At 41.0% G+C, this 24,268-nt stretch overlaps 1 protein-coding gene across 5 annotated transcripts in view; it reads right to left on the bottom strand.

Moving 5' to 3' along the window:
• ANKRD26 (ankyrin repeat domain containing 26) overlaps nt 1-24,268 on the bottom strand; it is a 124,027-nt gene that overhangs the window by 53,045 nt on the left and 46,714 nt on the right. For 2 of the 5 annotated variants that reach the window (XM_019485807.2, XM_019485819.2), the window contains 8 exons: nt 24,040-24,122; nt 14,077-15,075; nt 12,962-13,209; nt 9,587-9,736; nt 7,205-7,238; nt 6,817-6,955; nt 5,445-5,658; nt 195-378 (listed from right to left, as the gene is read on the bottom strand). In XM_019485807.2, the coding sequence (XP_019341352.1) occupies nt 195-378; nt 5,445-5,658; nt 6,817-6,955; nt 7,205-7,238; nt 9,587-9,736; nt 12,962-13,209; nt 14,077-15,075; nt 24,040-24,122 (2,051 nt within the window). The remainder of the gene's footprint in view (nt 1-194; nt 379-5,444; nt 5,659-6,816; nt 6,956-7,204; nt 7,239-9,586; nt 9,737-12,961; nt 13,210-14,076; nt 15,076-24,039; nt 24,123-24,268) is intronic. The other 3 variants (XM_019485814.2, XM_019485823.2, XM_014602715.3) reach the window with 3 other exon arrangements.

Here is a 24,268-nt window from a genome sequence, read left to right as displayed (position 1 = left end):
AGCCAGCTCTCGAAAGAGCATTTTGCCTGCAAACATTTAGGACAATATTCGGCCATTATAAACGTTCAGCTACAATTTCTTAAAATGTATGTTGTTTAAAAGTATTGGAATGCTACATCTGAATTAAAGCTCAGAATAGAAACAAATATGAAAACAGTGTTGAATTTTGTATTCTAGAACTTAGTCTACTTAACCTGTTTAAGGTGATTTTTCAATGTTCTTAACTCCATTTCTAGACCCCTGAGGGTTAGCTCAAGTTGTTGTTTCTCCTCCATCTCTTTACAGTATTGATCCTCTTTCTTTCTTAGCTGTTCTCTGTTTTTTTCATACAGAATTTCTGAACTCATCCTCTTTTCTTCTTCTTGTTTCAGAGTAAACCTGTAATTTAACATTACCTTAAAAGCAAAATTCATACATGCACCTAGCAGGAATTTTACCTACTGATATTTCAGCCTGTTAAAAAGTTGACAAAGATGAATAAACCATATTATGCAGCTTTTCAGAATTAACAGACAATCACAATTTTAAAATTCTGCCGCCTTATACTGTAACCCTGAACCAGATTTTTAAAAATTAATTCTAAAATTCTAAGTTCATTTTATTACAGAGGTGCAAGTATTTTAAACTTTATACAACAAAAATAATTTTATTCCAGACTTATAAAAATATATATTCCAATTATTTATGCAAGCCATCACCAAAATAGAAGGAGCTATACTTTGAATACCTTCAGGGTATCAGGTGCTATATCTTATACTTTGGGCCACACCCAAGGATGTGGACTTGACATGATCTTTTCTATGGAGATTACAGAAGAGGTAGATAGTAACTTCCCTCCTCAATGCTTCTGGCCTTCTAAAAAACTAAATTATCCAGAATACCAAATTAACAATATAGAACAAAACAAGTTCAAGCAGAGTAATTCATCTGGGCAAAAAATATAAGTCCAGACACTGACAGAGCAAAAATCCATACTGATGGACCAATCTAGCAGAAGATGGGTTCTACCAAATTGAAGTACATGAATATTAGATTGCTTCATAACCCCAGATATCCCTACTATGTGGAATACATAATGACTTACATAATTACCGTAATTATAAATTAATATTACAAGGAAAGTAATGCTGTTGTTTAAGGCAAAACTAACCAGTTTTAAATATGGTCTTTGTAGTAGTAGGCTGTTATTACATCTTGTAAATAGTAAGCAGAATACATTTTTCCATACAGTTATTTTGATACACGTAGAAACATAAAGAAGTAGGGCTGGAGGACTTCCATAGGTCCTAGTCTAGTCCAGTGTTTCTTAACCCATGGGTTGCCCCCAAAAGTGGGCTGCAAGAATATATAAAAGGGTCACGAACAAGCTTTAAAAATGGACCAGCAAACTTTAAAAAAGGATTCTCCTTTAAAGAAGAAAAACGTGGAAAAAAGTTCCAGTCTGCAAGGGGCTCCTTGGATCTCCCCATGCCCCATACACCCACCCCCTGCCCTACACACTGGGTAGGGGCTAGAGTCTGGGTGCAGGGGGCAGTGGGTCAGGAGTGAGGGGCACTTTGTTGGGACTGCCCATTAATGTTTACAAGTGAGTCCTGGTACAAAAAAGGTTGAAAACCACTGATCTAGTACAATCACCTGCCTGAAGCAGGATTATCCCTATCCAAACCATCCTATACAAATCCACTGCCTAACCTCTTAGCAAAACTACAGTCGATCCTAACACAAGACATGACAACGTAACACACTAACCTGCCAAAACTAAAGCAGAGGGACCATGATGGCCTATGTCCTGCTTCTGTAAAGTTTGCTAATATATGTTCAAGAGATCCCAGGAAGAGGGCTATTCCATCTGGTGCAGAGGAAGGAAACAACCTTCACAATCCATACCAATATGACCATGGAGTAAAATTCCTTCCTGACCCCAAACATAGTAATTGATCCGACTCTCAGCAGAGGGCCAAAGCCCTTTAGGCAGGAATCTCCAGGTTTAAGTCCCAGCAGGAGCACTGGCTGGAGCCAATGTTCCTTTGACCCCAGTCAAAGTTCCCAGCATCAGCTGTAGCCAACACCTGATACCCAATGAAGAATGAAGGCATCTCAAATAAGCTTTAGAAAAGTCTTGCTAGGTCTTAGCATAGTTCTAACTTTAATGTGATAAAAAATGTGACAACCTGGAAGTACAATATAAATCAAATTTTTACGTTAATAGAAGCAGAGGCTTTAGGGAGAGTTTAGATATTTTTTCCCCTAATACATAAATCTAATTGGGAACAAACAGAAGCATAACAAAAAAAAGTCAATTTAGAGTCTATGTCTACATTTTCATGTTGGGAAGATAAATCATTCCTGTGTTTGATAACCATTTAGTTTTAAAAAATGGTATGTGACAGGAAAAATATCAGACTACATATCGTTGAAGTTGATTTACACCTTCCCCCTAGTACCTGAAATTTCTATCATATAAGCAAGTCATATTTCACTGTTTCAACTCTTAGCTTTATAGAAGAATAAAATATCATATGCCAAAAACACTGAAATGTGAAACAAATCTGAACTACAAAGATAAAAGTTTCCTTGCAATTCTTACTGTAGCTCTGCTAAAGGACAGAGTCTCATTAGAGGTGCACCAATACATTGGTCCAATATTGGATCAGCACTGATATAAAGAAAATTGATTGCGTCAGAAATCGGCTTGATGTGGCCAATAATTTGGCTGATAAATGCCCATGTGTGTGCCCAGCCTCAGCACAGCACAAAGGCAGCAAGGAGCACTGCCTGGCAGCATGGAGAGCTACGTGCAGCTGGTAAGCCTGCTCTGGTACAAAGGGAGGAGGAAGGGAAGGGGTGTGGGGGGGCAGATCAAGGCCCCTGCACTGAGGGAGTGGGGCATGGGCAGGGGCAGGCACTGCCCAGCTGGGGCGGGGTGCGGGATGGAACCGCAGCTCGTCCATAGGGTGCAGGGTTGGCTCCTGCCACTGCACGCACCCTGGGATGGCATGTGCCCCCGGATCTGCGCCGGGGGGGGGGCTGCCACTGCAGACTGGGGCTAGGGCTGTGCCAGGCTCTACCCAACGCGTGGGGGCTGCAATTGAAGCTGTGCTTGGGGCGGGCGGTGCTGTGAGGGGCTATGGCAAAATTTGGGGTGGCTGCAGCCCCCCGACATAGACCCCCTCCCAGCACTGCCACCACCTACCCTGAGCACAGCCCAGCCCAGCCCCCACTGGGAACAGCCCAGTGCAGCCCTGGCCCCAGCCCGCAGCTGCAGGCCACCCTGCCCAGATCCGGGGGCACACACACCTCCCATGCCCTCCCGGGGTGTGCAGAGAGACAGGAGCCACCCTCGCCCCCGGATGAAAGATGGCTCTGTCCCATGCCCCATCCCGCCCCGTCCTGGCAGGGCAGCACTTGCCCCTGCCCCAGCTCCACTCCCTCACCATGGAGGCCTTGATCTACCCCCCATGCCCCTTCCTTTCCCCCTCCCCATCCACCACAACAGACTTAACAGCTGCACGCAGCTGTATCAGAAATCGGACCACTATCAGCCGATATGCCTCCTTAAAAATTGGCTGTTGGTATCGGCCCCCAAAATTTCGATCAGTGTACCCCTAATTCTTGTGAATGCAACATTGATATTCCTGTATTTATTATTTCATGTAAAATAGATATTAAAGTATTTGTCATTAAAATAAACAATAGTAAAAGATTTTGTCAACGGAAAAGAAAAACAAAAATCTACTAAATTTTGGTATCAAATCAAAGCAACATTTCAAACTTGAATTCATTATATATATATAGCGCATCTACTTTAAAAGCACACCCTATTTATTGTAAGCAACAACTAAAAACTCCATTCAGATCTATTCCAGGGACACTGGTAGTGGAAATTTAAAACTTGACTTTTCTTATTTAATTTCTCTTCCTCATGTCTAACATGTAAGCCCTCATTAGGACTTCATTCTGGATACCAAGCACAATTCTTAGTAACCTATATGCAAACAGAAGGAAATAAAATTGCAAAGAACAGAGATCATGATCTTCCATTGTTATATTCTCCATGCTCCTTTGCTGCCATCTCTTGTTAAAACTATATTAAATAATAATTTATTTGAGGTACAGAACTTGTCATTTTCTGTTGTCTGTAAGACAACATGTACATGCACCCACATATAAATAATATTCATATGACCTATTTTTTATAAATGAGAATTTTTCTGAGACTGAAAACACAACTTAAGTCTTGAACAACTGTTGTGAGACTCAGCAAAAGCATATCACCACAAACACCTTTCATGTAAAGCTGTGCACTGGATCATTTATGGTTAGTTGGTAATAAATTCAGTGGTTAAGTTAGACAAAGAGGAGGAAGCCAAGTTCCTAGTATACTAACCAAGAAGGAAAGGGTCATGTGGGGTGTGAAATTTAAATTGAGCAAGATGGTCAAATCAAGAGAGAGAAGAACAGATGTTATGTTTTATTCCATTCCTCCTTACTTTATCTCACAAATAAGTCCCTCATGTCCTGGTTGAATACAATATACTGTAGCAATACAAACACTTTTATAGCACTATAAAGTCACGCAGACACGTGTACGCCCTGTAGCACTACAAAAATACAAAATGTGCTACAAAAATGCTGTTGGATTAAACTGCAACTTGCGTTTAGTACTGCTACACATTAGACATGCACAGGGGATCTTGTGGTCCCCCTGGCACCCCACAGCGTTCTCTTCTCTCCCATACCCTACTTCTAGAGAGGTGGAAAGGAGAGTAAGGTGGACAGTTGATGAGAGTCACCTGGATGCTCAGTTGTCATTAGGGCTGGAGAGTAGTAATTCCTATAAGGCTGTGCATCTTTGGTCTCCCAGTTCTACTAGGGGGTTCGGGAACACAGCTGCAGCTCCTGGGATCCCCAGAGGGAGCAGTTACAAGGCTGAGCAATCCCTTATTGTGCCCCTTAACTGGAAAGCATGCTGCTGCATGCCTTTACAGAGATTTTGTACCCTTGTTAAAGGGCTCAGCAGGGGAGGTGGGACGTCTGTCTATAAAGCTACATTTATGTCTGTCTCTGTCCATAAAACTAATTTTCTATAGCACTTCAAAGTGCTGCAGTAATTGTAGTGCTACAAATGTTATGTCTGTCAGGGGCCTTACTCACTTTCCAGGTTTTTAGTGAAATCAAATTCTGGTGAAATTTCCAGTGAAATAAAATCTTTTGAATTGAAAATTCTTGTAGGAAAGAATTTCCCAATGAACCTACTGTCAAGGTAAGTCGTTTTCTGACCAACCTTTCATTTGATTCTGCTAGGTGCTGAGAACTCACCCAAAGTAGTTAAGAATGTGCTTAAAAAATAAAGGCATCTCATTTCACACCGTCAATGCCTGTCAATATTTGTGTTTTGACAGAACAGTGTTGTAAACTGTTTACAAGAATTTAAAATTCCGTACTTGAGACTGCTGACATCACTTTCCCATTCCATTTTCTGGTGATCCAGTCTGGATTTCAATTCTCTGGTCTCTTCCAATATTAACTGTAGTTCTTTCTTTTCATTCTCAAGTTTTCTTACTTTTCCCAAGAGCTGGGTATAGCGACCCTTTTCACGTTCTATTAATCGTTCATATCCATGAAGTATGTTCTGAATTTTCAAGAGAATAACAGAATCTATTTGGGAAGACAAAAATATGTGCAGCTTTCATTTAGTTAAAAAAAAAAAAAAAAAAAGCAACAGAAAGTTCTTTCATTTCCACTTCCAAATACTTCCATTTGTGGTATAATTGATCATTATTTACATTAAAAGCAATGTTAATACCTTATTTTAGTTCACTTTCAAATATATGATCAAGATTACTCCTACATATAGACAAAAATAATATTTGAGTGTGTGTGTGTGTGTGTGTGCATGTGTGTAAAGATGACTTATATTTCTAATAAAAGAAAACATCTTGCTATGCTTTAGCCAAGGTCTACAGAACACAGATCAACAGTTGTGATGTACCTCGAAAGCTATATTTCTATAGTCTCCCTGCTGAGCCTGTGACAACTGCCAACACAACAAGCCCAGCTCACTCACTCCCACACACTGCACAACTAAGTCTGACAATTTAATTGGATGTACAGCTAAGAAGTAACATTTCTTTGGTAATATATTTTATTAGGCTAACTGTATAGTTAAGAGACAGGTTGGTCCAACATACAGCTAAGAGCAGTCTTGAGTTCTCAGACAATCTAACAACATATATAGCCTAACTGAAAGTAGTTCCTTTAGGTGTTTTCCAGGGGTTGGGCTTTAATTAGAGCAGCTCCAAGAGCCACTGTAATTAAAGCACCTGGAGCATCATATATATCAGTGTCCCCAGACTGAAAAATGGCAGCGGGGTCACTTTAACTAAAGCTCGTCAAACGAGCTCGCCTCACTGCATGTGCATAGTTGCCCTTTCTTTCTTTGGCGGTAAGCCCAGGCTCAGCAGGGAAGCAGTACAGACATGGCTTTGAGGCAATCTTTCTCAGGTCCTGAACAGAGGAAGTTCCTCTCCAGTTAGTTTAATTTAGAACTTTCACAGCACCTTTTTCCAGTGTACAGGAACCAGAATATGGTACAATTTGAATCAGTGCTTCAGACAGCAATAGCTTTCCTCAAGCTTAAGGAGATGACAACTCCAAGGACAAAGTAAAAATTTAGAATACTTAGCATTTGGAAATCTAGTTTGGTTGAATCTACAATGATATTTCCAACACAAACTAAAATAAAAGATTTGAATTTTCCAGACAACTCAAATTGACGTTGTGCCTGATTGCTATAAAGATCGGATTTTTCTTTACCTTTACTGTCCACAGTAAGCTGTTCTATCAGCAACATTGCTTCTTTGTAGGTTGTAGTAGGCAACTCTAGGTCCTCAGTAGGCGTGTCGGAAGACTGAGTTAAATCATCTAAATCATCTGCAACATCCCTGGATGTGATCTACAAACATTATATATTTTTATGAAGTAAAAAAAAGAATTTATTTCTGACCATTATCACAAAAACAAGCATTCTTGTCCATTCTCTTAACTATTTTCCATATGTTTGGTTTCAAATGTGAAAGACTAAACTTTTCACAGACCAAAAAGCAATTAGCACCTCTGGTGAAACCCCATGCTTATTTATGGTAGTACATAAGCATTTCATTTAATGTGGTATTTTTTTATTTGGAAAACTGTTTTACCATACCATATTCTTCTCATTCACTGATTTGGTTCCGGGTCTAGAAAATAAAAATAATTTTTGATGCTGTAAGCTGATGTTAAAAGTTCAAGTTTTGCAAACTTTAATTTATTTAATAAATGTGAATTCTTTTAGTTTAGTCCTATATAAAATGTGAATGAAAGCTAACAGAATAGTGATGGGCTACCACCAGGGCTACTGAACACATTGTTTTATTACTGAATTTACTCAAATACATGACAAGGTTGCCCCCCTCCCTCCCCCACAATCAGCATAAAGGAAAAAGCCCCTTGTCTTACATTTGCATACAAAGAAACCTCATTAAATATACTGTCCATCATTAAACTCTGCCAAAAGCAGCATGTACTCAGAAATGGAAACTAACTATGAAGCTGATTAAATGCAGCCAACACTGAGCATGACTAAAAAACATATGGCCATTGGGCAAACATACTGACGGGAACCCACCACAAGGATAGGTTAGCGCAGCGTGCCTGAATAAGACATACTGTAGTGCTCACTGAGCTCAATCCCACTCAGTGCTGACTGTCTTTCAAGTCATAGTGAGCCACTACAATTAATACATTTTTACTTTCTCTTCATTGCTACAGCTGAGATGCGCCTTTCTTTTTCATTTCCAATGATTCTTGTTTCTTCACCTGCCTTAAAAGTTTGGAAAACATTACCCAATGGGGCATCAAACAGTTCATCTAGAATCCATCTGCTGCCCCCTCTCTCAGCATGTTACATATGATTAATGTGACTCTGCACTATTGTTTTACTACAGGTACTCCATAAACATACTTTTAAGCAACAATTTTGTGCCTACTTACATATAATACAAACTATGCATGATATTAGTCCAAAGCCAAAAGCTTCCTGATTTACCATAGTTAATTGGGCTGAGTCCCACCAGAGTCAACAGTTTCAAAACATGGTGACCCTATACCTCAGCACTACTAAATATGTATGTGTACTCCAAATACCACCCTCCAACAAATGGGGTGCTAATTAGCACCCCCCAGTCAAGACTGAAACTGGGTGTTCTAGTCATGAGTCCTGGGACCCTCCAAAATTTATATGCACATGAGGCACAGGGCAACCTGGTCTGGCTTCATCTTATGGAGGACCCAATGTATTTAGTAAGGTTTTCTTGTATGTGAATGTAAGAAGAGGGGCTTTTTTTCCCCCCCTGCTGATTGGGGAAAAAAATCTGTGTCTTCTTATTTGAGCAGGTTCTGCGCTGGTCTTCATAGAGAGCCTACCTGCCTGCATGCTTTACCTGGCACCGGGAAAGGGTTGACAGGCCTGGTGCTTGGGAAGCAGGGCCAAATTCAGCGGCTGCAGCACACTGACTACAGCAGCAAGGAGGAGCCACCGATGCCAGGGCTGCTGGGAAGCGGAGTTTAGCTCTTCTGCCACCTCAGCCTCACTGTATGCCAAGGGGCAGTGGGACTAGCTGCACACACCAGGGCCCAGGCTGGCACCCACACCTATGCTAAGTAGGGCTAAGGGACCTGCCACAGGCGGATAAAATCCCCTGTTCAGCTAGATTCGGCACATGGGTCAGATTTTGCCATCCCCTACTGTGAGCTATGAAGCCACAAACGCTTATCTTTCTAACCCTAACTGTCTTACTTTGAAACAAAGTAACACAAAATTGCAAGACAAACAATTCTCTTCATAACAATCTTGTGGATCTGTGTAAGTAGGGTATGCAGTACCCTAATAGGGTGCCAAATGCACGTGAAGGTGTTACAAGGGAGGAAAGCTAGAAGTTCAGAGCTGAAGCTCTTCTTCCCTTATTTTGTTTCTCCTCATTTGCCTACCTTTTCTCTTTTCCCTCCAAGAAAAAGGATGACAGAGAAAAAATGAGAAAAAAAGGAAGTGGAGTAGAAAGAATAGGGTGAAGGTTAAATGCTCCCGAACAGAGGGAGACAAGAGTAGTTGGAGATGAGGGGGCAAAAGGAGAGTTTTCAGTTCTTCTGCTTCTGTTTTCTGGTTGAGAGTACAACAATGCTTAAGCAGCATCGTAGCAAAAGGGGCACCAGCCCCGGGTGTGGAGTTACAGGAGGACATAAAAACAATAGCCACTGCAGTGCTGGCCTGACTGCTGCCAGCAATACAGCTACTGATGCTGCCCCATGCACCAACGTTCACCAGGTCACAGAACTGCCACTGAACTTAACTGTCCTTAATGCCTGTCACAGGAGGGGAGAATAGTCATATACTACAAGACTCTTACTGTACACCAGAAACTCCCAGAGTCATAGGTAGATTGTCACAGATACAGTTATTTCAGTTGTTACTACTTTCAATTATGTTTACCATTAAATACATTATATTTCTAATAATCTTACATGGTAACAAAATTGTTATAGTCAGTACCTTCCTTCATCCTGAGAAGTTTCACTCAAAGTGCTATCATCAAACTGGCTTCCACTAGTAGAATTCATCTGCTGATTAGCTCTTTGCTTTGAAATCCGCTTTTTGTTTTTACTTTTCTTTAGGTCTTTCATAGTCAAGGCAGGCTTACTGCTTTAAATGAATAAAGAAAAATCCAACGTTCAATTATCTTCAAATAAAATATTTTGCATCAGAAATACAAAAACACAGATGACAATACCCAAGAATACTGAAGAACTTGGAAGAAAAATATTTTCTATGATAGAACATTAAGGATGGTTCCACCAAGTATACTGAAAGATGACAATATTGCAAGCAACTTTTTTTCCCCAAAACAACATATTGTCAAATACAATAAGAATTTGGACTAGATTTACTCTACAGAAGCTAATTTGAATCTTTTGTGACTAGGCGCAGGTACTCTGAGGCAGGAATTCACTTCAAGGTTAGGCATGTCTTTTTTAAAGAAATAAGAAATTCATGTAAAATTTTTAGATTATGTTACACCTTTGCATTCAAATGCATACACTAATAAATTATGATACTATAGTTTCACTGAATAGGATTACTTTTTTACTGTGATTATACCCAAGGCAAAACTCTGCAACATTTTTTTTTTTACATCCACCCTATTCACATCCTTTATTTTAGGGGTGGTCACAGTTGTCCAAATGAGCTGTTCACTAGATCCAGACTGAGAATCTTGTTAGCGGTTGCTGTGCCCAAATTTCCTAGTCAAACAAATGAACAAAGGGACATAAGTGCGCTATTATTTTCTTGCTCTGGCTACCCAGATCATTATGGTAGAAAAAAAGACTCCATAGAGCTAAATCCTAGAATCCCCATGCATCTGTAGATAAGAGTTGGCAAGAGAGACCAGAGAGTGGGCAATGTACTAGCTTTGTCCCCCAGTGCATAGGTATACTGGCACAGTGGAGAACTTGCTCTCTTTCAGGAACCATGCTGGTACTGGGTACTTTCTTTTTTAGGCAAGGAAGAATTCAATTAAAAAGCAGATTGTGACCCTGTGGGTATAAACAGACATAACAGCTGAACTGTTCCAAGTATGTCACTGATTGAGAATTAGTTCATAATTGTCTCTTGACTGAAATGTCTGTGTGGATACTAAGGGTTCTAAGTAGACTGCACTGCTGCCAAGCAGAGTCCTTCCTGGAGCCCAGGCTGCTCATGGCAGGCAGCAGGGAGGCTGCAAACAACTGCACTGGGGTCCATGGAGCCTAGCTATAGGCACTGGTCTTCCTTTCCCCTCCCTTCCTTCATGCTCCTCTCTCCCTCTCTCCTTCCTAACTGCCTGCCCTGCCACCTTCTGGTTCTTGCTGGAGTACTGCATGGCTTCCCTTCCCAGGACTACACCTCACCACACACTAAACAATAACCAGTAAAATATAACTGGTTATCACTGGGCTTATTGGTAAAACTATTAATTGTTTAGCTGTTCACATCCCTAGCACGGAATGCTCATGGCCTGTACACTTAAACAATCCTATCTGGTCCAGCTGGGCTCAGCCAGGGACAGCAACAGTGGCAGCGGGTGGATTTCCACCACCCCCCGCACACTTGCTTCAGGGCTGTCAGGGAACACCCAGGGCCACAGGGCAGAAAAGAGAAACCTGCTTGTTCCTGCTGCCACTGTCCCCATGTGAATCAGGACAGGAATGGTTTTGAAGCTTCCCCCCTCACATTGCATCAGCCAGAGATAGCAGGGACAGCAGGAAAAGAAGGAAGGGAGCATGCAGCTCATCATAGAGGGGAAGGGAGGAAAGTGGTGAAAGTGGGAGGGCAGGGGGACAGAATTCTTATTATATATTATAAAATTCTTATTTTTGAAGTCCCCACTCCTGCTCCTATGGTCTGCCTGCTCCAATGGGAGAGGAAGCTGAGCATGGGGGTTTGCACAATAGAGTCTTGACTGTATTCCAGAGCAGTCCCTTGCTCTGTAAATGTTGGGGGCAGGGGATTAGGAAAGGGACAGTTTGCAATGGAATGTTTCTGTGACTCCATGTAACGCTGAGCCAATTAACAGAGAACCAGCTCAAAATAGTACTTGATTTTTTCAGTGTGGTCTTTAAACATTCCATAGGCCAGTCTTACATGGCATGCAGGTCTAGACTCTTGGATCTGAATTTTTATTTGAATGTTCTAAGCATTATGTCTGTCTACACCCTGAGTTTTTAAAATGCCCCACAAGTAAATAAGGTAGCAATCTGAGTAACAATGTGCTTTGTGGCATGCTACAGAAGTAGCATAATAATATTATAGAATAATGTGTTCAGGTCAAAGTTAGGAATGTGCCTGCATGCAACAGAGAAAAAGAGTTGATGAGAATTCTTCATCAGATGAGCCCTCAACTGAGTTCATCAGTAAACAAGAACAATGGCTAAAAGGCTAAAAAAGACCTTTTAGCCCCTGGATGGCTAAATTTAAAGTAATTGTTTATATGCGACCAGCAGGCCAAGCACTGTCCACCTGAGCCCATTCTAGCTCTTGAGGTCAGTCTATTAATATGATCATTTCCTTTGTCTCTACCAAAACCATGCACACAGATTAAGGAAACTGCTAAACCTATTGGCTACAAAGAGACACCTGGGCATAATCTGAAAAGGAAAACAGCAAGCTGCAAGCCAATGCCTTTTTATAGCTGGGTCTGCAACTAATCATAAATCAGTGATTCTCAATCGTGGCGTTGTGGCACCCTTAAGTGCCCTGAGATCCTTTCAAGGGTGTTGTAGGGTACCATACAATGTTACCACTGTTAGGTGTATAAACATGATTTACATGAAAAACCCAAAGATTTAAAATAGGAACTCAGTGTCAAAAACATTCTGACTAGTTGTGGTCTCCTTGGATTTTTTTGCTACAGAAGAATATTCTTATGTTTTTCCATAGTCAAAAAATCACTGGAAACTAAGAGCTGGCATTTTCCAAAGGATGCCTTGATACTAACGAGGGGGACTTGAAACAAAAAAGGCTGAGAACCACTATGATAAACTTATTCTGCCTAACTTAATCTGGTTCTAAAAGGTATTTATAGCCCTCATGTTTACAATGAAATCCATGGGAGATTTTGGATCTTTAGTATTTTAAAAAATCAAGCAACAAATTGTGGGATTTAACTTTGGACATTTACTTTTGGAAATTATGACCAACATGTTCATTTATTTAATAAGCAGTACACAATTTATTATACCCTTAATTATTTTTTAGGCAGAAAAATAAATCCAAAATCACTTACTTGTAAGCAAAAAAAGTTGTGAAACCTTGTTTATCTCCAAAACCCACAAATACCCTCTACAGACAATAAGGTAAAGATTACAATTTCTATTCTTACTAGCTTACCTCTTCAATGATATTTGATTTAATGTTGCTCTCTCCTTGGACGAAAGGACCATTTTTAGTTTTTCTTCATCTATGGTTTCTTCATTTTCTTTTTTAAAAGGCTCATTGCCCTTTACAACCACCTTCTGTTTCATCTGCAGATTAACAGTGCTTCCAGTCAAATTTGATATGTTTGGTTTATCAACATCATCTTTTTTCTCCACTGTTTCCATTTCTTCATACTTCTGCTTTCTCTTTTCCTCTGCAACCTAGGATAAGAAAGTTTACAGCTTACTATGCTTCAGTATTTCTTGACCCAATAAAAAGAGATGTTGCATACAGGATGTACATCAAACTTTACCCCTGCAATTCACATAAAGCTATCAGATGTACTACTACATTCTAAAGAATTCTATTGACATATTCCACCACGCAGAACAGCAACACACAATACAGAACAACAGAGGACATGCAGCAACAGAGTACTCTCTCTTTTGAGAGATGTGGGGGGAAGATGAATTCACTCAGAATTAACAAGTTTTATAAAAACGTATAGCCTTTAAATTTTAAATAGCATCTACAACTTAAAACATGAAGCAATGAACACTATTTATCTTATAGAAAAAAGTTAGAATAAAAGCACAATGTTAGAGATAAAGACAGAAAAAATGTGATTCACAAAAATGTAAATGATAAACTTCAAATGAAAAAGAGTGTTTCACAGCAAACTGACGTTTCAGCGAAGGGTTAACAGAGGTACACATGCATAAATTAGTCAATACCCTGTTCAGAAGCTACCTTCATTATCTGAATCAAAATCTGAATTGATGTAAATTTGTGCTTTCCCTTTGAGATCACAGGAGTGGCAACCACATGTCGAAGAACTGAATATGCCCCTTTGTTTGAATTGAAGACTAATTACTACTATGGAAAACTAAATTTTATTTTTTCTTAAACTTTCAAAACAGAGGAAGAAAAAAAACCAAACAATTCTCTGCATCTGCCCCTCTTCAGTACTGCACAGGAAGCCAATTTACACAAAACAGTTTCCTTTAATGATGAATAGCTGAAGTGAACAGGATGGTTTATGTAGAGAAAGATCAAAGAATATGGAGAAGCAGCAGGTGAACCTCTACCTCTTTTTGTAGTTGTACCTTCTCTTTCTCCAAAGCCAGGAATACTATTTGTAGCATTCCTACCTCATTCTTAAATCTTTCCATATCTTGCTCCAGTTCTTCATCCAGCTGCCTTTTCAACGTGTCATCACAAGATTGTTGAGAGGTTTTCAAATTATTTTCAATTTCTGTTTTGCTAATTTTAGGATTACTGACAAAGCAGTCTTTGGGGACATTGTCATTGAACTGGGATAAGTCTTTTTCAATATTCCTCTTCACTATACCAGATAGCTTATTTTTATCATCTGTAGAAACAGGTCTTAAGATATCAAGAGTTTGAGCATTTTGGAGAAAAGTTCCTTCTTCCAAAATGTACTTTTGTGAATAATCAACGTTTCTCTCTAAAATTGTATTTCCATCTGCATTTCTTTTTATTTGTGTGTCAGACACTTGGTCTTCCACCTCTTTAGTTTCTGCTATTTTTGTACTTACTTCATCTTTAGTACAACTTTCTTCATTTACGTTCCAAATAGGTTCGCAGCTTGCCTTGAAAACATACTGATCAGGAGACTTTGGAATTAAGTTTTCATAGCTGGATTCCTTTTGTTCAAGTACAGACTGCAAATCTCCAAATTCACCTTTTCTTTTTGTGTGATTGGTGGGTTTTGTCAGTTTAAGTGGAGCTTCTTGAATACTCTCCAGTTCTTCACTGAAGCCATCTTCTGATGTCCCCTCTGTAGGTGTAGTTGTTTTCTCAGTTTCATTAATTTCACCAAACATCTGCTTTAACTCTGCTGTAATGTTTTTAAAATTTGTTTTCAAATCCCTTTTTTCATTTTCAATCCACATTTTTTCGTATCTTTGCTCCCAAAGTTTTGGATTCACTTGCACAAGCTCACTGTTTGATTTTTCATTTTGTTCCAGTGTTTTCTGATGTGAAAGTGAAATCTCTGCTTTGTCAGTCTGATTTTCATGTGCTGTTTTTTCTATCAAGTTGGTTGTGTCTAATATATATTTATCCTTAAGTAAGCAAGTGTAGACAAAGAAAAATTAACAAAAAACCCAGCAGTTATACCTAATCTCATAAAATAATTCACACTATAAACTTGCCATATATCACAAATCTGTGCGAAACAAATCATGGTTGGGAATCTTAAATATTCCGAAAGTTCATAAATCTTATTTATAAAACAAAGACATTTTTAGGGTTCTATTCTGGTAGGACTGGATTTATCTGCACAACAAATTTTCTTTTTAATTTGCCCATTTTATGTAATTTTAAGTATATAAAAGCATTTAAACTTAGACACTGGGCTACACTGTGCACCTTAGGTCTGTGTGAGGAGATGGTCTCCTGCATGTACAACACTTCCTTCTTTCTTGAGACCACTCGTTATCTGAACTCTTCTCTGCTGGTCCAGAGACTGCACCACAAGAAATGAAGGAGACTGTTCATGTCAGGTGAATATATGAGAGAGCTCACATTGACTTAAAGGAAAGTACAAACTGGTCCAATGTCTCTTCTACATATATTTGAAAGTAGAGAAAATTCAACATAGAAGCTGCCTGAGAAAGTCTGTATCGCTAGATACTGTGCTAACTTTTCCCTGATGTTCTCTTAGTCTAAATCAAGGGTGCTCAATCTCTGGCCATCACATGTGGCCCACGAAGATCCCCACAGGTCAGGAAATTTGGCAGTGGGGAAGCCGTGGCCATGTATACAGCCACACTACTCCCTGCCAAATTCCAAAACCCCAAGCCACCAGTGGGGCCAGGCCAGAGGTCAGGGCATGGTCCCTTTTCTCCCACACAGGGCTGGGCCAGAGCCAGGCTGTGTCCTCTTCCCCCTTGCAGGGCTAGGTCACGTCTCCCCTCCCACCTGGGCCAAGTGTAGGTCTCCTTCCCCCCATGCTGAGATGGGCTCAGGCCAGGCTGCTCCTCGCCTCCCTTCCTGGGGCTAGATGGTGGCTGCCACACCGGCCCTGGGCGCTGGATCAGAACGACCATTGGGCCCATCAGCAGGCCAGCCACAGCCCATCTGACCCATTGAGGAAAAAGTTTGAGCACCATTGGTCTAAACCAAAAGAGATGCCAAGGTAGGATGAATCTGTAAAATAAATCCAGTGGGTATGAAGCTTCCAAAAGAGGCATGTTATTGGGACAGGTGCTCCAGGCCTCTACAAGGATGCTTTGGCCTCTGACAAATCCTCCGGGATCCTTCAGGTTTGGTGGGACTTTTCCACAGTTATGAGGCAAACTTCAGCTCCCACTGGAATGACGTGGGGGTAAGCTCTGCAAAGTAAGCCTTGTACAGAGTTCTAAATCCCATAGCTTTTAATGCAGGAAGGGACTCTGGTTTCAAGTTGTTTGATGAAAACAATACAAACTGTAGAGGTGGTTCTGCTAAACAATGTATGTCTATCACTGACATCTGTGACTAAAAATACCATGATCTTCAAATTAAGAATTACAAAATTAGTTATTCAAAATGAATGACAAATTAAGATGGACTCATTCAACTCAAAACAATATAAAACAAATGCTAAGCATGATTTAAATCAGAAGACAGGAAATCTTGACTATTTTAGTCCTGTCTTACATGTGTACTTTTTAGTTACTCTACCAAAAAAGTGATTCCAGTCACTGAGAACAAATAAACATTTCAATTTACGACTAAATATAATTTTAAACTAAAATTGATACTATTTTTCCTAACCAAGAGGTTATATATTTATTTGAATAGAATAATAAATATTTACATTCAGCTTCTTACCATTTTCTAATAACATAAAAATGTAAGTGACAGATTTCTCCATAACAATTTTTTTATTCATGATTTGGATGAAGTTCTACACAGACAGAAATTAAAATACAATTTGAAATGAATAAAAAAGCAATATAAAATATTTTTCTTAGTTAAATACAACTAAATATGTTGAATATATAAAAGTAGCTACTATATTTAAAACAGACTTATTAAACAAAGTATTTTTAGATGTAGATTATTAACAGAATAAACTGATTTTTTCTGATTACTGTCTTTCAAAATTTTAGAACTGACTGATTTCATACGCTTATGCCTCATTTTTACTAGAGACTGGAATAGGAAGAAAAGATTTTCAGCTTTGCAACTTCCAATAGGTTCCTCAATTTTGAATATATGAATGATTCAAATGGATTGCTTGATTAGCTGGAATGAAGAAAATACTTCTGATACGGCTTACAAGAAGAAACTATTGTAGAAAGCTGCTAAGCAGTTTGACAAACTGTTTCCAAGTGACTTTCATTTGTTTGGTAGTTAGATTTTAAAATGACAGCAGCAATCATGTATATTTTTTTTAAAATGAAATATTTTAAGACTATAGTAAGTTTAGTCTTAGCACAGTTTGTGACAAGTTCATATAAGTTTATTTTTAAAAAGAAATATGCATTTTGTAAAGTTATTTCTAAAAAAATCACCAATTTTTATCCACACAGATTACCTTACCCTCAATAATTTAAAAACTGCTATACAATCAAGAGGTGTCACTTTTGATGCAATACTCTATTTTACTGGTTTCTTTTCTACAGATAATGTTTTGGCTGCCATCACTTGGTCCAATGTAGTAATAACTGTACCATTACTACAAAGATGATTCTTCTATAGTCAACCGTTACATTAGGATGACTCCTAAGTACAAACTTCCCTTCAACAAAAAGGAGTTTTTTACAAAAAGGTAAAAAAAGACCTTCTTCCCTAGAAGTATGTAATCCCATAAAAGCAGACTAAGGTAAATGTCTCATTGAAATCAGTGAGATTATTCACATAAATAGGGTAAGAGAAAAAATGGTGCATGACTTTGTAATTAAAAACAGTAACCTATCAAAATGGTTATACACAAGGGGGACAGGTGGTACAAGAAACCTTAGTTTTTGTAACTTTAGGGTGTTTTCTTTTTGTCCATGTTTTCTTCCATTAATATCATTCTGAAGAATAATACTAATACCAAACTAAAGTAAGTAACACCTCCCCTCCCTGAAATTTCATTGTGTAGTACTGTATTGACGTTAATATGACTTATCAGCAGGCTAACCATTATCATTTGAACTAACAGAATAAATGAAAAAGGAATAGATTTTCATTCTTTGAATAGACCGTGAGAGGGGAATGAAACAATTTCCTGGTGAATTTCACTGACACTGCTTAGAGCTGATACTTTATTCCAACCATGCAGTTGGTCCAAAAAAATATATCCCCCACAAAAAATCCTTTCATAATTCCTGGACCGTCATAGTTACACCGGTCTCACACAGTGTTTCTCAACCAGGGTGCTTTGAGATTTTTTCAAGGATGCCGTGCGGTGCCACACAACGTTAGCATTGTTAGGTGTGCAAACATGATTCACAAGATAAACTCAGAGATTTCAAATAGGAATGCATAATTTAAAAACATTCTGACCTTCTGTGGTCTGAATTCTTAGCAACAAAAAATTGCTCTATTATTTTCCTATAGTCAAGAAATGAATGAAAAGTAAGAGCTGGCATTTCCTTAGGGGTGCCTTGAGTCTAAAAATGTTGAGAACTGCTGCTATAACACCTTGGATAGCTGATGAACACAGACTCAGAAATACTGGGCTCCCTTTCAGGGTCTGCAGAAGGCTCTTGTATTGGAACCACACTACCCATTTTTCCCTTAAAGCACAAACCCTTTTGTCCCATCTGCAAACTGCCCCTGTCCTAGACCGGTCTCATCCCTACTTTCGTCATCATAAATACTCCCTCATTTTCTCACTTATCCTGACCCAGTCTCTAAAATGTTAGACTTATCCTAGTCCCAGACTTCTTAAGCAGCTTGTCCCAATACCATCCCATTAGTTCAGCAGTTCAAGGCCGTCTCCAGATGTTATTTTTGTAGTGTTAAAAAATATAAAGGGGCACCTGCAGCTAGAGGAATTAAACACATTGGCTGGCATGCCAGGCTCCCAGGTTGCAAGAAACACAGAATGTTTAAAGAGGAAGGGAATATCCTGAGAGAATGGGGAGCACTGATTTCCACACCTGAACAGTCCCTGCTAATGACAGCACTATCCTTATTGCCACTGGACAGCAATCAGATGGACCAGCCTGCAAGCCACCCTGACAGCTCATCCACTGTTGTCAGGGAGCCAGCTGCTCTCCCTTCCTCATTCCATCTCTCCCACTGGAGGAGAGCAGCAAGAATGGTGCACTGTGGGACATTGGGGGCTCTCTACCTGGTCAGGCATTAAATTTTTTCTGGCATGACAAAAAAATTGTTTAATCAGCAACTTCATTGTTGAGGAGCTGAAATCTTTCTCTCATCTTTTGTCTTGGGAAACTCGCATACTTCCTGCAACAAACCTAATACCTGGAAGAGGTTCATGGTCTTCCTTCATAGCTCAATTTGTCTTCCTCTTGGTCCATGCTTTTCCTCTGGGTTTTTCTTTTCCCAGTCCATCTCTTTCTATCCCTGGGCAATTCATCCAATGAATACTTCCCAACACTCAGGTTTTGTTCCAGGTTTCTGACCAGCCAGTTCTACTTCTCGACACCTGCCTTCTACCTTATCACCAGGAATCTGGGTTTTCTGTTTGCCATGGAAAAACCCTGATTTTCTCCTTTGAAGAAGAAAAACCTGGGAAACCATGGGTTTCCCATTGCAAGCTAACAGAGTTCCAGCCTGCAAAGGGCTGCTGGGGCTGGGGGGGCATGGGAAGCAAGGGGCAAGGGGCACCATGTGCATGTGGCAGCCAGGCAGTGTGGTGGAGAGCAGCTCCTGCAGCTCCCTCCAAGTAAGTCTATGAGGGCAGGGTGTGGGGAGGGGGCACAGGAAATGTGGCAGACAGGATACGTGCCCCCTCCCCCCCGATTTCTACAACTACAACAGGGCATGGGGCTGCAGCTGGGCCAGACCAGCTCCTGTTAGGAGCTACCTTTGAGGCCCAGAGGGCAGGACCCATGCAGAAGGGAGCACCGCACCACCATAGCCATCAAGGAAAGGCACGGCAGCACAGAGTTGTGCACCCCGCTGCTGCCAAATGAGCAGGGGACACCTCGCCTTGGCAGTCATGGCAGCATGGCACTCCTTCCTGCGCCAGGTACTTCCCACTGGGTCGTGGAGGCAGCTCCTGGACAGAGCTGGTCTGGCCCAGCTGTAGCCCTGCACCCCTCTGTGGGCACAGAAATATGGGGCAACATGTACCCCACACACATGGACTGTTCCTACAGCCCCCGACCCCACACACCCACCCCCTTCCTCATATAGGTGGTCTGGGGGGCAGCGGGTCAGGAGTAAGGGGCACCGGCAGGGCCAGGGGGCTGCAGCTTGGGAGTGAAGGGCAATGGGATGGGAAGGGTACTGGCATATCGTATCTGTAGTGGGGGGCCCAAAACTGAACACAGTACTCCAGATATGGCTTCACCAGTGCAGAATAGAGGGGAAGAATCACTTCCCTTGATCTGCTGGCAACATACCTACCAACACAGTCCAGTATGCCATTAGCCTTCTTCTTTGCAACAAGGGCACACTGTTGGATCATATTCATCTTACTGTCCACTGTAACCCCCTGGTCCTTTTCTGCAGAGCTGCTGCCCAGCCAGTCAGCCTGTATATAGGAGTGTTCCGTCCTAAGTGAAGAAATTTGCACTTGTCATTGTTGAACTTCATGACATTTCTTTTGGCCCAATCCTCCAATTTGTCTATGTCTAACTGAATCCTAGCCCTACCCTCCAGCATATCTACTACTCCATCCAGCTTGGTGTCATCTGCACACTTGCTGAGGGTGCACTCTATGCCATCTTCCAGGTCGTTGATGAAGACATTGAACAAAACCAGCCCCAGTACTGACCCCGGGAGCACTCCACTTGATACCAGCTGCCAACTAGATACTGAGCCATTGATTATTACCCTCTGAGCCTGATGCTCCAGCCAGTTTTCTAACCACTTTACAGTCCATTCATCCATCCCATACTCCCTTAGCTTGCCTATGAGAATGTTGTGGAAGACCATATCAAAAGCCTTGCTAAAATCAAGGTATATCACGTCCACTGGTCTCCCTGCATCCAAAGACCCAGTCACCTCGTCATAGAAAGCAACTGGGTTGGTCAGGCATGACTTGCCCTTGGTGAATCCATGCTGACTGTTCCTAATGACCTTCTTCTCTTTCAAGGGCTTTGAGATGGATCCCTTGATGAGCTGCTCCATGATTTTCCCAGGGACTGAAGTGAGGCTGACTGGTCTGTAGTTCCCTGGATCCTCCTTTTTCTCGTTCTTAAATATGGGCACTGTTTGCCAAAGGAAAAGTTCAATCATCCAGGACCTCTCCTGATTGCCATGGGTTTTCAAACATAATGGCCAGTGGCTCTGCAATCTCATCAGCCAGCTCCCTCCGCACCCTCAGGTGCATCCCATCTAGCCTCATGGACTTGTATATGTCCAGCTTTTCTAAACAGTCCCTAACCTGTTCTTTCACTGCAGTTGGCTGCTTACCTCCTCCCCAAACTGTGCTGCCAGGTGCAGTAGTCTGGGAGTTTACCTTGCCTGTGAAGAGTGAGGTGAAGAAGGCATTAAGCACTTCAGCCGTTTCTGCATCCCCTGGTACAAGGTTGCCTCCCACATGCAGTAAGGGACCCACACTTTCCCTGATCCTTCTCTTGCTTCCAACATACTTGTAGAAACCCTTCACATCCCTTGCTGGCTGCACTTTAATTGCGCTTTGGCCTTCCTGACTTCATCCCTGCATGCCCAAGCCATGCTCTTATACTCCTCCCTAGTTATTTGTCCAAGTTTCCACTTCTTATAAACTTCTTTTTTGTGATTAAATTTACTAAAGAGTTCTCTGCTAAGCCAAGCTGGTCTTCTGCCATACTTGCTAGTTTTCCTGCACATCAGGATGGTTTATTCCTTAGCAAGGCTTCTTTAAAGTATAGGCAGCTGTCCTGGACTCTTCTCTACCTCAGACTGGCTTCCCAGGGGATCCTGCCCATGAGTTCCCTTAGTGAGTTGAAGTCTGATTTTCTGAAGTCCAGGGTCTGTACTCTATTGCTCTCCATGCTTCCTTTCCTCAGCATCCTGAACAAAATTATCTCATGGTCACTGCTGCCTAAGTTGCCATCCAGTACTACATTCCCCATCAATTCTTCCCTGTTTGTGAGCAGCAGGTCAAGAAGAGCATGGCCCTTAGTTGGCCACTCCAGCACTTGTACCATGAAGTTGTCCCCAACACTCCAAAAACGTCTTGGCTTGCCTGCGCGCTGCCGTATTGCTCTTCCAGCAGATGTCGGGGTGATTGAAGTCTCCCATGAGAACCAGGGCTTGTGATTGGGAAAATTCTAATAGCTGTTTGAAGAAAGCCTTATCTACCACTTCCTCCTGGTCTGGTGGTCTATAGCAGACCCTCACCACAACATCGTACTTGTTGCTCTCCCCTCTGACCTTAACCCAGAGACTTTCAACAGGCCTATATACAGCTTCATACTAGAGCTCTGAGCAATCATATGGATCTTTTACATAAAGTGCAACTCCTCCTCATCATCTTCCTTGCCTGTCCTTCCTGAACAGCTTGTACCCATCCACGACAATGCTCCAGTCATGTGAGCTATCCCACAGAGTCTCTGTTATTCCAGTCATGTCATAGTTCCATGATTGTGCAAGGACTTCCAGTTCTTCCTGCTCATTTCCCAGGCTCCGTGTATTCATGTACAGGCACCTGAGGTAACTAGTTGATTGCTCTGATTTCTCAGGAAGTATGAGAATACCTCCCCTGTTGGCCCCAGCTGCTTGCTCTTCCCTCAGGTCTCCTGCTTCCCCACTTACCTCAGGGCTTTGGTTTCCAGCCCCCAGTGAACCTAGTTTAAAGCCCTTCTCACTAGGTTGGCGAGCTTGTCTGGAAAGATGCTCTTCCTTCTCTTCCTCAGGTGGATCCCATCTCTTCTTCTTGGAACAACATCCCATAGTCGAATAAGCCAAAGCCCTGCTGGTGACACCACCTGCGCAGCCAGGTATTGATCTGCAGGATGCACCTGTTACTGCCTGGGCCCTTTCCCTTGACTGGAAGGTTCAAAGAGATAACGATCTGAGCCCTAGATCCCTTCACCTTTGTTCTACACCTATTGTTTCCCAGAAATGTCTTAATCTTATCCTTTGTACCTTCAAGTCTGGCATTTTCCTGGAGCTCCATGGTGCTTGAGGGTCACTGAGAGCACAAAAGAGAGAAGGAGAGTCTCTCTGCTGTCAGTGCATATGCCTAGACATGACACAGCCTACAGCAGAAAGAGCTGAAATTATAGTCATGATCTCTGTAATATGCTCTGTGCTAACACATATCCTTAGCTTCTGCAAGCATCTATGGAATCTTTTCGTGATTTAGCTACAAATGTCTAAAAAGTATCTACTGAAGACATGCAAACTGTAATTTTTCAAAACTGCTTGTAACTTGGTAAAATATAAGCGAATTTCTAAGAGAAAAACTAAAAGCACCCCCTGCTAAAATGGCAAGTTCCTTCATAAAAGCAAGGGAACACTGGAGCTTTTAAAAGAAGTTGATAGAATTTTTAAATTTGAGCAACATGTCCACCCCCCACCAATTTCATTTTAGAAACACAAACATTTTTTTATTTAATTAAAACAAAGTCTGAAGCAGATGCCCAGGACAGAAAATTTCAGTCTAAAGGGGTAAAGTATGGCAAACTTTAAAACTACTGAAAATAAGAACCTACAGTGTGAAGTGTCAGGCAACGTTAGTTATACATTCTACTACTAGATCTGTCATAATATGGTATTAGTCTACAGGATCATTTATCTAGCAATGCTCATTGGCGCTATGGGTCATGTACAGTTTTGTTTTGTTTTTTTTAATACATAGCAATAGCTTTTTGACATTCCTCATCCAGCAAATCAGCAAGTGAACAGACTGATACTACTTTTATTTAATGATGGCATACAATTAAGCAAAGCATTAATATTCTTTTCTGGTTTATTTGACTCACCCGCTTCTCACAATTTTCACCTGCATCTTTGAGCCCCTTTTTGTCTGGCAGAGACACGTTAACAGCAGGTTCTGGCAATTCATCTATATGAACAATGAATAAAAAGATAATTTGTAAATGAAACTTAATCATATCAGGAGTATTCTGTGAATAACCAGATCCTGCACCTAAAATAATTGCATTAAAAACACATGAAGATGGTTTTACTATAAACCAACATGTCAATGAA

The sequence above is a fragment of the Alligator mississippiensis genome, chromosome 5 (assembly GCF_030867095.1).
Source record: "Alligator mississippiensis isolate rAllMis1 chromosome 5, rAllMis1, whole genome shotgun sequence".
NCBI lineage: Eukaryota > Metazoa > Chordata > Crocodylia > Alligatoridae > Alligator > Alligator mississippiensis.
Note: the sequence above shows the minus strand (reverse complement) of the source record. Positions and strands in the feature narration are given on the sequence as shown.